This window comes from Ursus arctos, unplaced genomic scaffold (genome assembly GCF_023065955.2).
Source record: "Ursus arctos isolate Adak ecotype North America unplaced genomic scaffold, UrsArc2.0 scaffold_3, whole genome shotgun sequence".
Classification (NCBI taxonomy): Eukaryota; Metazoa; Chordata; class Mammalia; order Carnivora; family Ursidae; genus Ursus; species Ursus arctos.
Window position 1 is genome coordinate 9,699,803 of NW_026622985.1, and position 12,952 is coordinate 9,712,754.

The window sequence follows — 12,952 nt, forward strand, 5'->3', positions numbered from 1 at the left end:
GCAGGCGTCTGCAGGTGCATGGCCTGCTGCCATCATCACAACTGATTTTTGCATGTTGATTTTTCTACTTGCAACTTTGCTGAATTCATCTGTTAGGTATTATAGGTTTTTTATTGTTGATTTTTTTTGGATGTGGAATTTTTGGGACTTTGTGCATATATGATCATGTCATCTACAGAGATAATTTTACTTTTTCTTTTCCAATTTGGATGCCCTTTGTTTCTTTTCCTTGCCTAATTGATCTGACTAGGACTTCCAGTACTGTGTTGAACAGAAGTGGCAAAAGTGAGCATTTTTTTCTTGTTTCTAATTTCAGGGAAAAACTTGCAGGCTTTCACCATTGACTATGGTGTTAACTCTAGGGTTTTGTATGCAGCCTTTATTGTGTTGAAGAGGTTTCCATCCACTCCTGGTTTGAGTGTTTTTGTCATGAAGGTTGTTGAATTTTATCAAATGCTTTTTCTGCATACATTGAGATAATCATGTAGTTTTTCTGCCTTCATTGTATTAATGTAATATATTACACTGATCCATTTTCATATGTGGCACCATCCTTGCATTCCAGGAATAAATCCCACTTTGTCATTGTATATAATCCTTTGTCTGGATTCTGTTTGCTAGTTATTTTGTTGAGGACTTTTCTATCAATATTCATAATGGAAATGGTCTCTAGCTTTCTTGTAGGGTCTTTGGCTTTAGTATCAAGTGTAATGTTGATCTCATGCTCTTTAATTTTTTCAAAGAGTTAGAGGATTGATGTTACTATTTAAATGGTTTGTAGAATTCACCATTGAAGCCATCTGGTCCATGCTTTTCCTTGTTGGGAGGTTTTTTGATTACTACTTCAATGTCTAGTTATAGATCTGTTCAGATTTTCTATTTCTTCATTATTCAGTTGATTGTGTTTCCAGGAAATCAGTTTTTTCGTTTAGGTGATGCAATTTGTTGGTGTGCAATCATTTGTAGTATTCGCTTATAATTCTTTTTATTTCTGTGAAATCAGTAGTAATGTCCCTACTTCCGTATCTGGTTTTAGTGATTTATGTCTTCTCTCCTTTTTGGTGAGTTTAGCTAAAAGTTTCTTAATATTGATCTTTTCAAAGATTCAGCTTTTTATTTCATTGATTTTTCTATTCTTTATTCTATTTTTCTCTTTTCAAGTCTTTATTATTTCCTTTCTTTTGCTAGCTTTGGGATGGTGTGCTCTTCATTTTTTTCCCCCTTGAGGCATAGAGTTAGGTTATTGATTTGAGATTTTTCTTCTTTTATAACCCATATTTACCTGTATGCAGTTCTCTCTTAGCACTGTTTTTGCTATATCATGTTTTGCTATGTTTTTATTTTTGTTGAGGCATTTCCTACTTTCCCTTGTGATTTATTCATTAATTTGTCCATTGTTTATGGCATGTTGCTTAATTCTGACATATTTCTGAATTTTCCTGTTTTATATTTTTGATGTCTAGCTTCATTCTATTGTGATAAGAAAAGATATTTTGAATGATTGAAATACTTTTTTAATTTATTAAGACTTGTTTTGTGGCCTGACATGTGGTCTCTTCTGGAGGATGTTCCACGTGCGCTTGAAGAGAATGTGTGTTATGCTGCTATTGAGTGTTCTGTATGCGTCTGTTGGACACAACGGATTCGTAGTACGGTTGAGGTTCTCTGTCTCCTTCTTGATCTTCTGCCTGGTTTTCCTACCTACTGTAGAAAATGACTACTGAAGTATCCAAGTATTATTACAGAACTAGTTTTCCCTTCGATTCTGTGAATATTTGCTTCATATATTTTGGGGCTCTTTATTTGGTGCATATATGTTTACAATTGCTATGTCTTGGTGAATTGACTCTTTTTAAAAATATATAATGCCTTTCTTTATCTCTTACAACAGTTTTAAACTAAAGTCTATTTCATCTAAGTAGCTTACCCAGCTCTCTTGGTTACCGTTTGCATAGAACATCTTTTACCATCCTTTTACTTCCAGTCTGTTTCCATGTTTAGACTTAAGGTGAGTCTCTTGTACACAGTATATATTTGGATTATTTTAAAAAACCCATTCTGCCAATCTCTGCCTTTTGATTGGACAATTTAATCCATTCACATTTGAAATAATCACTGATAAGGAAGAATGTACTACTGCCATTTTGCCTTTTAAAAAAATTATTATTATTGTTATTATTTTGCCTTATAGCTTTCTCTTCTGTTACTGCTTTATTTCTAGTCAGCTGATTTTTTGTAATGACACGTTTTGATTCCCTTCAAATATATACTCTTCTATATATTCTATAGAGATTTTCTTTGTAGATACCATGGGGATGACATATAACATCCTATAGTTACAACAGTCTAATTTTAATGATTTGAACACCTCAACTGCATACAAAACTCTACACTTTACAGTCATTTCCTCTTCAAGTTATTAATATCACAAATTACGTTTTTATACCCTGTGCCCAGTAACATTTTTTTTTTTAAGATTTTATTTATTTGTCAGAGAGAGAGAGAGACAGAGTACAAGCAGGGGGAGAAGCAGGCAGAGGGAGAGGGAGAAGCAGGCTCCCCGCTGAGCAAGGAGCCTGACAGGGGACTCGATCCCAGGACCCTGGGATCATGACCTGAGCCTAAGGCAGATGCTTAACCAACTGAGCCACCCAGGTGCCCCCCAGTTATATATTTATAACATAATTACTTGTATGCATTTGTCTTTTAAGTCCTATTGAAAATAAAAAGTAGAGTTACTATCAAGATTAAAAATTTGGTTTTTGTATTTCCCCATGTATTTATCTTTATGATAGATCTTTACACCTTCATCCTGCTGTGAGTTCTGGTCTAGCGTTATGTCCTTTCAATCTGATGGACTCCCTTTACCATTGATTCTAAGGTCGTATGCAAATAAGGCCTGTCCAAGGCAGTAAGTATGTGGGGATTGGGAAACAGGATCTTATCTGCTAAAGGCCAAGACCACTGCTACCCTGCGGAAGGGGTTGGGCCATGCAAGTAAAAACGCCAGAAAACTTTCCTGCAATTTTAAATATGTCTTTTTCTTGCTTGAATGTTTACTTGGTTGCTGTAAATCTTTGGTGTTCAGAGCCCCTACAAAATTAGTTCAGACACTTTCAGGTTGTTTTCTTCACTTTTCTGTGGGGAAATGAGAGCTTGGAACTTCCTGGTCTGCCATTTTGCCAAAATACTGGTTTTTAACCTACCAAATTGGCAATAAAAGGAATTGTTAAATTTATAGAGCAAGTTTTGGGAAACTGGGACTATCATCAGTGTTGGTGAGTGTGCTGGGAGAGTAATCTATATGTGAGTGTATATATGTATGTATACATACGAATGTGTGTGTATACATGTATGTAAGCATATATAAGTGTATATATATGTGTGTTTGTGTATGTGTGTGTGTGTGTCTGTATATTATATATGTCTCTGAAAAGACTTACTAATGCTAATATCATCTGACCTAGAAATTCAACTTCTAGACACTTGGCTTAAGGCAATAATCATGGATGAATACTGGATGAAATAATCATGGATGGAGATATTTATTGCCATATTTCTTATAATAATGAATACTGGCAGCAATGTTTATGTGCAACAGTAGGGGTTGGTTAAAACATGATCATCCACCAGGCAGTGAATTGGCACATACCCACTAAAATTCATGTTGAGGAAGAATATTTCAGTGAACTTATATTTAGTTATTATTTTAAAGCACATTTTAAAATCAACTAAGTTGATTTAAAAAAATTATCTGCCTTCCCTCACTCCAGTAGCAATCATTACTATCTTGAATCAGGCCATTTAGCAGTTTCCCCTTCCCCAAACTCTTCCTAACTCTGGTCCTCTTGGATTTATTCCCAGTTTGGGTCTCACAGCCCCTGTGGCTTTACTTAGCTAACTTTACAGAGCATTAATTACCTTCTGAACTTAAGGCAACAATTTCTTGGCCTTCCATTTTACCCAAGGGAACAAAGATGCTCAAAACACTGGATGGATTCTCAGGAAGGAAAAGAGACCATGCACCAGCCAATGTATCACTCACTTTACAAATGCTAACTCCTTCAACCCTCAGAGAGAGGAAGGGACCTATTTTTACCCCATTTTTCCAGTGAGGAAAGGACAGCCCTGAGAAGGTTCTCTCTTGCAGGATCTCAGAGTTGCTGATGGGTGGAGCCCAGATTTCAACCCTGGTCTTCTGGCTCTTGTCTTGGCTTTGCTCTTACTCTTATTAGCAGTAAAAACAGAATAATTATCAGTAATGTCTAGTGTAACACAGAAATGTGATCAACAGTGGTTTACATTTTCCAAAGCTTTTTGTTAAGCGTTTTCACTTACAAGAGCTCATTTATTTTTGGAAACTCGTTGTGCTGGATCAGGAACCGAGGCTCAAGCACTCATACGTGGTGCCCACGAAATCCCCTGTAGGAACCCCAGACTCATTGTTATTGCGGAATAACACAATGTAGGGGATGATCAAAGCGCTCCACAGCCCTTAGGGCTGACCAGTGTAATTTTATACACATTCTACAAGAGGTAGCCGGCTCAGAGAGGCCAGCAACTCGTGCAAGACAGCACAGCAAGTAATAGCAAAGTTACCACTTGCTTAATAGTAGTGACTATTGGGGTGACAGCCTTGCTGTCCTGGGCTAAAGAAAAGGCTTTTCTTACGGAAATAAACTCCTGTGGTAGGAAGGTGTCAACTTCACCCGGTCCCGCAGCTGCTTCGTGACCCCGGGGCAGGTTTTCGGCTGGTTTTGCCCCGCAGGCACCTCTTCCGGAGTCCTGGCCTGCGGGCACCTGAGCAGGTGGACCGGTGGGCGGGTTGGGGCTGCAGGCCGCCGCGGCCGCTCCCGCTCCCGGTACCAACCTTGCACTGCCTGCCCCCCCCCCCCCCCGCATCCCTTCCCTTCGGCAGCTCGGGGGCGATACCGGGACCCTCCCCACGCCCCCCGCTGCCCCAGGCTCGCTCCCCGGGCGCCCCCCGCCCCTTCCCCGCCGCCCCGGGCCCCCTCCCCAACGACCCCCGTTCCCTCTCCGCCGCCCCGGGTCCCCTCCCCGAGCGCGGCCCCCTCCCCGCGCCCCCGCCGCCTGGAGCGGTCCGGGCGGGCGGCAGTGGCCGGCGCGAGGCCCCTCCCCGACGGAGGCGCTCGGCGCGGAGGAAGCGGAGGCGGCGGCAGCGCCGAGACCTCGCCGCGCTGATGGCGTCGCCCGGGTGAGTGCGGCGCTCAGGCCGCGCCGGAGAGGGGTCTGCGGGCCGCGGGGTGGAGGGGCCCCTGGGGTGCAGGTGCGGGCGCTGGCCGCGGGTCCCCGGACCCCCGCCCCCGGCCCCCGCCCGGATCCCCGCCCGCCGGGCTCCGCGGCCCTGCCGCCGACCTTGGGCGGGCGCGGCCGGGCAGGGGGGCGCTGGGGGCGCGGGCCGAGGCGGCCGGGAGGGGCGGGGGCGGGGGGTCGGGTGGGGGAGGGCGGGCGCCGCCCGGGGCCTGGGAGCCGCTGGGCCGCGAACGCCCGGTGCCCGGCCGGCGCCCCCGCCCTGCCCTGCGCAGCTGTTTTACACTTGCTCGCGTGGGAGAGGATGCTGGGCTCTCCCCCGCGGGGCGCAGCCCGAGGGTCCCCGAAGGTCGCGTGCGAGGGCAGGGGGAGGCCGCGCACCCGCTGGGCCGGGGCTGCGGGTCTCGGGACTCCGGCCGGCCCGGTCGCGGGCCCTGCTAGGGTGGCAGCCCGGTTCTGACATCACCGCCTTCCACTGCCTCGGTGTTAAAATGTTCTTTTAGGGAAACATGGTGACACACGCCGAGTTTGTCATTTTTGAAAAAATCCTTACTTGCAAAATAAAACCTCTGCCATTAATTATCATTAGTTTTTGCTTCCATAATTTAACTAGTCGTGCAAACTGGAAATGACAGTCCAGTACCTTCACAGAGGAGGATTAGTCTCAAGGTCATTGCTTTAGTTGGTAAAATTCTTAGTTTGACCACCGTGCACATTCAGAGGGTCTTAGATGTGGTGGCTGGGGTAGCCGTTCCCCTGGGGTAGAGAGCACGAGTACCAGGCCTCTCACGGGGGAGGCCCTGCAGTGCCATGGAGTGAGCTGGCTCTGCCCACGGCCTTCATGACGCTGGCCGAGTCATGGGCATTCCCATCTACCTGCTGGCTTCCCAGCTTTGGGGAGCTCTGGTCATAAAGTACCCAGTACTTTGAGCTCATAAATAGAATAAACACCTGCCCATCCCTCCGAAGGCCAAACTGAGTGAACCGGGAGTTCAAGGTCCCACCCCATTCCTGCCCCTCTTGTCAGGAAAAGGGGAGGTGCGGTGGCCTGGCAGCAGCGAGATGTCTGGGACTGTGTGGGGCTGCCGTGAGACCTGTCCGATGTGATGGTGCCTTTGGTGTCCAGACACACTACTCTGTAGAGCGGGGTCAGAGGTGGGCTTAACGGTGGCCTGCTCTGGGGCCAGCAGGCCCTACACAGTGTCCCTGTAGTAGGTGGCATTAGTGTAGATTTGATCTTGTCTTGTTGTGAATGACCCCATGAGTCTGCAGGTGGTACTCCTCTGTAACGCTCTGTACTCCCTGGAAAGCTGAGGTCACAGAACTTCTAGTGTCCTTTACTTCATTTTACAGGGAGAACTGTGCACTATGACGTATGACTGTGGCATGTATGCATTTGGGGATGGTCCACACGTGTCTACACTGCAGGTTTCACTGGTAGGGCAGAGTCCAGCCAGGAAGACCCGACTTCCTGGGACTTTCTGGCCTGTGTCAGTCAGCTGACCCGCAGATGCTCAGTGCTGTGGGAGCCAGGCAGAGCTTCGGGGCAGGGTTGCGAAGGGATCTGTGATTTCTGCCCGGCTGTGCTTGGAGGAGCCGTGCACTCTGGTGTTCTTCCCTCTGTGAATCACTGCAGGGGAGCTGGGAAGGACAGAGGAGGCCCTTACCGATGTGCTGGGCATTAGGCATAAGGGCCTGGCCAGGAGCAAGGCCTCAAAGGAAAAGATACGCTGGAGGTGACCCACAGCCCAGTGGGTTTGGGCCTACGTAGAGATGAAGATGCTGCGCCAGACTGTGTGACCTGGCCTCGTGTGTGGGCTCCCTGCCCGCCGCTCATGGAGGGGGAGTCCTCCTGACAGCAGCGTGGAGGGGGCAGGAGAGACGGAGCTTGGGGACCTGCTTCCATCCCTGCTTCCGTCCTGCGGGCCTCGTGGCTTGTTCCCTGTACTCTGTGCCTTCATGTCAGTGCTTCTCGGATTCTGTGGCCCATCTGTGCTAATCCCAGCACGTGTTCTCTGCCACACGGCTTCTGTTTTCTATGACTTGAAACGTTGTCTAAGTCAGAGGTTCTTAACCCCGGGAGCCATGACTCACTGGTGGGCTTCTGGGGTTCCTGCAATCCCTTGAAATGGTGCGCGGTGTCAGGGGTCAGTGTGTATGTTGCTGGGACCAGGTCCTCCAGCCCATCTGGAAGGGGCTCTACTTCAACAGCCTTACGGCCACCCGTCCACACCCTCCTGGAATGCAGGTAGCAAGCCTGAATTACCTGGGCTAAATAAATATATTTTTCAGATTTTTCTTAAAGATTTATTTAATTATTTATTTGAGAGAGAGAGAGAGCACGAGCGGGGGGAGCAGCAGGCAGAGGCAGAGGGAGAAGCAGACTCCCCACTGAGCAGGGAGCTGGATTCGGGCCTCCATCCCAGGACCCTGGGATCATGACCTGAGCCAAAGGCAGATGCTTAACTGACTGAGCCACCCAGGGGTCCCTGTTTTTCAGATTGTCAATGGTAAATAATTAAAAAAAAAAAAAACTATTAAAATTCAAATGTAATCTGAATTTCCATAGTTACCACTTTTACAATTTTGGTGTATTTTTAATTAGGTTGTTATTCTTATCAGAGAGATAGCCTTCAAGATACAGCTGGGGTATCCCCCCCCCCACCCTGTCTTAGCTAGGCAAACATCCTGACATTTTCCTTTGCATTTACATGTTCTGTTTGTTCTTTGCTCTGTCCCCTCTAATTTTTTTTTATTGTGGTAAAATAGACATAGTAAGGTTTGCTATCTGGACAATGTATTTGTTCTGGTTTTACTTAAATGCTCTCATAACAGCTCTGCAGCTTGCTTTGTTCACCCGGTGGTACGGTTTGCCGTTCCCCCCATGTCAGAACAAGGATCAGATCTACCTAACTTTTGACATTCATAGAATATCGTGCAGCACGGTCCCGTTATATAGTCAGAGGTTCCCAGTTTTCTCCGTGAGATAATGCTGCACATCGCCTTTCCCTCTGGACCCGTGCAAGAACTGGACGTTGGGGCCAGGGGGCCTGTCTTTTTTAGTTGATCCTACTGAAGCGTCCTCACGAGTGGTCGAACTGCCTTCCCCTCCCCCTGCCAGACTTTAAGGGCTCTCTGCACCTCCCAGCCCTGACATTAGACTTGAAAAGTCTTGCCTGTCTGATGGAATTAATTGAGCGAAGAACTAGGAATCTTTGCTCCCCGAGACTCCCTACCTGACCTCTTGTCTGTCCCAGGGTCTTTGATCCCATTGTTAACATCAGGTTCTCAGCACCCACATCCCCTCAGGTTTTTGTTTCCAGAAGAAACCCAGTGAGGCCTGCCCTCCGAAGGGTTCAGCTTTCCTGCCAGAGCCTGGCCTGGTCCCAATGGGCTCTTCACACTGGGTGGAGGCCCAGGGGAGGGAGGGGAGGAGCAAGGTGGGGTGGAGACACTGGGGGACCCAGACAAGGTGTGTGTCTGCTCCAGGACAAGTCCAGCGGGAGCCCTTGGCCTGCTCAGTAGCTGCCGTGGCTTCTGAAGAAGAGACGTGGTCTTGCCAGCAGGACACAGACTTTGCCACCACCCCCTCCCCCACTACTCCTCATGGATCTGTGATGGCCCTGCGAGCCACGCCAGCTACCCAGTGTGTCCCCTCTGCAGAAAACAGGAGTGCTGGGACGGGGGTTGGGGGCAAGGCGTCCCTGGCTCTGCAGAGCAGCTCAGCAAACCTCCCTTACGTGTGGCCCACGGGCCGGCCAGCGCCGTAGGAGACAGTCGGCCATGCCACCAGCCTCCGTCCAGCTCGGGGAAGGGCTTCTTCCCCAGAACCGCCAGGTCAGGGAATGTTCTCTGAAAGCCACATTCTGTCTGCTTCTGAGAAGAGTGTTGTCAGGCCCTCCTCCAGGTACCTCTCTGCCTGGGTCAAGTTCTGCGACCTTCCGCATGGGACAGACGGGGGAACCGAGGCTCAGCGATGCAGTTTAGGTTCAAACTGGATGCAAACTCACCGCGTTAATGATGACTGCACTTGTGTTAAATTTAGTCACTGAGGCACAAACAAAAATCTTGGTTCTATATTTCGTCCTGACCACAGAGCGCAGGTCGTGTCTCCGTGGCGTGCTCTGGGTGAAGCTGACCTAGGGACGTGCTCACACGGTTTGTTGGAGAAGAAGCTGTATTCGCGGGGCCCCTGGGTGGCGCAGTCCTTAAGTGTCTGCCTTCAGCTCAGGGCTGATCCTGGCATTCTGGGATCGAGCCCCACATCGGGCTCCTCCGCTGGGAGCCTGCTTCTTCCTCTCGCACTCCCCCTGCCTGTGTTCCCTCTCTCGCTGGCTGTCTCTCTGTCAAGTAAATAAATAAAATCTTAAAAAAAAAAAAAGCTGTATTCGCAGAGCGTCTGAGGCTCGGCGTAGGGTTTTGCAGAGAAGCCTCTAGATGGATGCAGCGCGGACACAGCTCTCGCTGGAAGAAGGGCCCCCACTTGGGGCTGTGTGTTCCCAGGCCCACCTGCCTCCTTCACACGGGCTGCTTCTGTTAGGCTCTCTGCATTGTGACGTTTTATGAAATTGCTGGTCGCCTTATTTTTAAAAACAAGTAATAGGCACACGGTACAGGTTTCAAAAGGCGTAAAAGGTGCAGGCCTGTCGCAGCCCGGGCACTGCAGGGCTCTGTGTGCCCTCGTTTGTTTTAAGCCCCAAATGCGTTTTGCAGAGGCCCTTCCTTGGCTTTTTCTCAGGGATTTGTAGTTCCTTGTACGTGGAGAAAATGAGCCCCTGTCATTTGTGTTACAAATACTTTTCCTCAGTCCGGCCTTTGCCTTGTGATGTTATGAAGCCTTCTTAACTCTGAGTTTTAAGGCTTTATATTTCCTTTCAGTGCATTTTTTGTTTCATTTTCCGGTTCACACCTTAAATCCAGTTGATATGCATTTTGGAGAAGGGAGTGGCCAGGATCTGCCTTTATTTTCTAGGTTCTCTCTCTCTCTCTTTTTTTTAAAAAAGATTTTATTTACTCATTTGAGAGAGAGAGAGAGAGCGTGTGTGCACAAGCAGGGGGGAGCAGCACAGGGAGAGGGAGAAGCTGAGCAGGGAGCCTCATGAAGGACTCGATCCCAGGACCCTGAGATTATGACCTAAGCTGAAGATAGACGTTTAACTGACTGAGCCCCCCAGGCGCCCCTATTTTTCCAGATTCTTATGCCTTAATGACCCCAGACACTCTGAACTCCCAGGGTTGGAGACGAGGTTCCCGGCTGATTGGGGAACCGTGTTTCTCTGTGACTGAGCTGTATCTCACGAGCCAGGCCTGCAGCCTTAATTTCTGGCTGCCGGTCCTGTGTTTTCCTCTCTGCAGGCTTTGTCCTCTCTCGTTACTCTTCTTTTTCAGAATTTTCCTGATTGTTATCATACAAATATTTCTCCATAGAATCATCTTACCTGTTTTTCAACCTAGATGCGTCGGTAAGAGCTTTCCCTGACGTTTCTAACCTTCTGCTTGTCTACAGGGTGGCAGCTGGGTTTTGATTATTTTATTTGCAAATAGAGCTGGAAAACTGCCCCCCACAATGAGAGAGTTTGGGAAGCTGGAGACCCACAAATAGTTTCTTTACGACCGCTCCCAGGCCAGCAGCGCCAGCCGCGCGGGGTCCAGGCATCCCTGTCTTCCCATCGTCTGTTTTCTCACACACCTGCTGGGGTCGTTCAGCCCCACCCCGTGTCAAGGCCTCTGACCTTCGTTACCTCTCTGCTGTTCGCAGCACCAGACGGGCATGTCACCTGCACTCAGAGCACTCTCCAGAGTAGAAGCGAGTCTAGTCTGTGGCCTGGAAAGCTCAGTCTTTCCCAGGGTGATGCCCTGGCCCCTGCGGCGCCTGCGCTCTTGTGCCCCTTCTCCAGGAGCCCCCCCCCCCAGCAGTCTGTTCCCCTGCTCCCCAGCCCAGCCTCTATTTAAAACTTGAATAGTTGTGTGCTGCACTGAGCTATCCCAAACTCCTAGGGAAGTTCCTGGCAGGGAATAGATATGTGAGTAAATCCTCGAGAACTTTCACTGCCTTCTGTGAACCTGCTTCACTCCTGTGCTTCTCTCCGGACCCTCACAGCAACCTGGGGAGGGGTGCGGGGCGGGGCCGGCCCCCTTGGCTCAGAGATCAGCGCGGGTGTGTTGCGGGTGTGACCAGCGCTAGTGTAAGCTCCCGGAGGACCAGGCTGTGTTTTAGCGCCCCTTCCCCTTTCTCAGTGTGCAGGCTCCCCTGCCCTCGGCGTGGGGGGGGGGGTTCCAGGTGTAGAAAAGCAGGAGGGCAGCAGGGGGCCTCCCCGTCCTGCTCCCTGCATGCTCCAGCATGTTTGGGGGTGACGCTGCCAGGCTGCAGAGTCCTTGCGTCCTACCTGTGCTGTAACAACCGACCTCCTCGTGGACCCCACACCCACCCCCATGCCCTGGGAGGGAGCCTTGTCGCCGGATGTTTTCTCAGCCAAGGCCTCCACTGCACAGCGAGATGTGGACTTCAATGTGTGTGATCACCCTGCCGAGGTCGAAGGGCCTCTGGTTTGGGCTTGGATATCGTGACAGGTTGAATCGCGTCCCCTCCCAAACGTGTGTTGAAGTCCTAGCCCCTGGTACCTGTGAATGTGACCGTTTTTGGAAGTAGGCTCTTTGCAGATGTGATTAGTTAAAATGAGGTCAAGCTGGGTTCGGTGGGCCCTCATCCAAGGACCGGTGTCCCTACAAGAAGCAGGGAAGAGACGCGGACAGAGGCAGGGGCGAGTCCCGCTGTCCAGAGCCGCACGCAGGCCGTGTTAGTGGCTAGAGATGCGGTAACACAGCGTCACCGGCTGGACGGCCTGAAGACTCTTCTCCCGCGGTTCTGGGTGCCAGGAATCGGAAGCGGAGGTGTGGACCAGTGGGTGCCTCCCGGAGGCTCTGAGGCCAGTGTGCCCCTGCCTTTCTGCTGGCTTCTGGTGGCTGCTGGCCGGCCCCAGGCCATCACAGGAGCGGAGACACGGCAACGCGACTGCCCTGTGTCTTTCTCCCTGCGTATCTGTCCTCACTTTCCTCTTCCCACGATCCCAGCTGTCCGGTCGGGACCCACCCTACCCGGTGTGACCTGATCTTCATTTAATTGCATCCCCGAAGACCCTTTTGTAAAGAAGGCCACGTTCGCTATACTGGGGTTAGGACTTGAACATATCTTTTCGGGGGACATGTTTCAATGCACAGGACACCAAGTTGGCCTAACGAGGTTTAGTACTAATTTAGTGAGGCTTCCTGGGCAGAGCAGTTGGCTTCAGGTTTTATTTTGTTTCAGGGGCGGTAATGGGATGAGGGGTCCAGCCAGTGCCAAGGGAGGGAGTCCCCAGGCTTTCTTGTCAGCTGGCCTAGGCGTGGGGCAGGAGGGGACGTGGTAGGACTTAAAAGCTGTCGGCATCAGACAGCAAATATCGAGTCAGCCTTTTTATTATCCAAAGCAATTAATAATATGTTGCCGCGTGCATGCCGGGAAGTGAAAGTACCTCTATTTGTCTAGCCTCCTCCTGTTTGGGATGGTTTTCTCTGTCTTCTGGTTTCCTTGGCACCACCTGGTGAAGGAGCTGGGTTTGTCACTGGGCATTAGCCCCGCCTACGAGGTTCAGACAGTTCGTTCTGGGCACTGAAGGACACTGTCCAAGGAGGGGACGGCTCT

At 49.7% G+C, this 12,952-nt stretch overlaps 1 protein-coding gene across 3 annotated transcripts in view; it reads left to right on the top strand.

Annotated features, from left to right (window-relative positions):
* URGCP (upregulator of cell proliferation) overlaps positions 1–12,952 on the top strand; it is a 54,325-nt gene that overhangs the window by 21,989 nt on the left and 19,384 nt on the right. Inside the window, exon 1 of one of the 3 annotated variants that reach the window (XM_026502322.4) lies at positions 5,127–5,215. The exons of 1 other annotated variant lie outside the window; for it this stretch is intronic. In XM_026502322.4, the coding sequence (XP_026358107.1) occupies positions 5,202–5,215 (14 nt within the window). In that variant the 5' untranslated portion in view covers positions 5,127–5,201. Of the gene's footprint in view, positions 1–5,126; positions 5,216–12,952 lie in introns of those variants that run through there. One more of the 3 variants, XM_026502331.4, reaches the window with a different exon arrangement.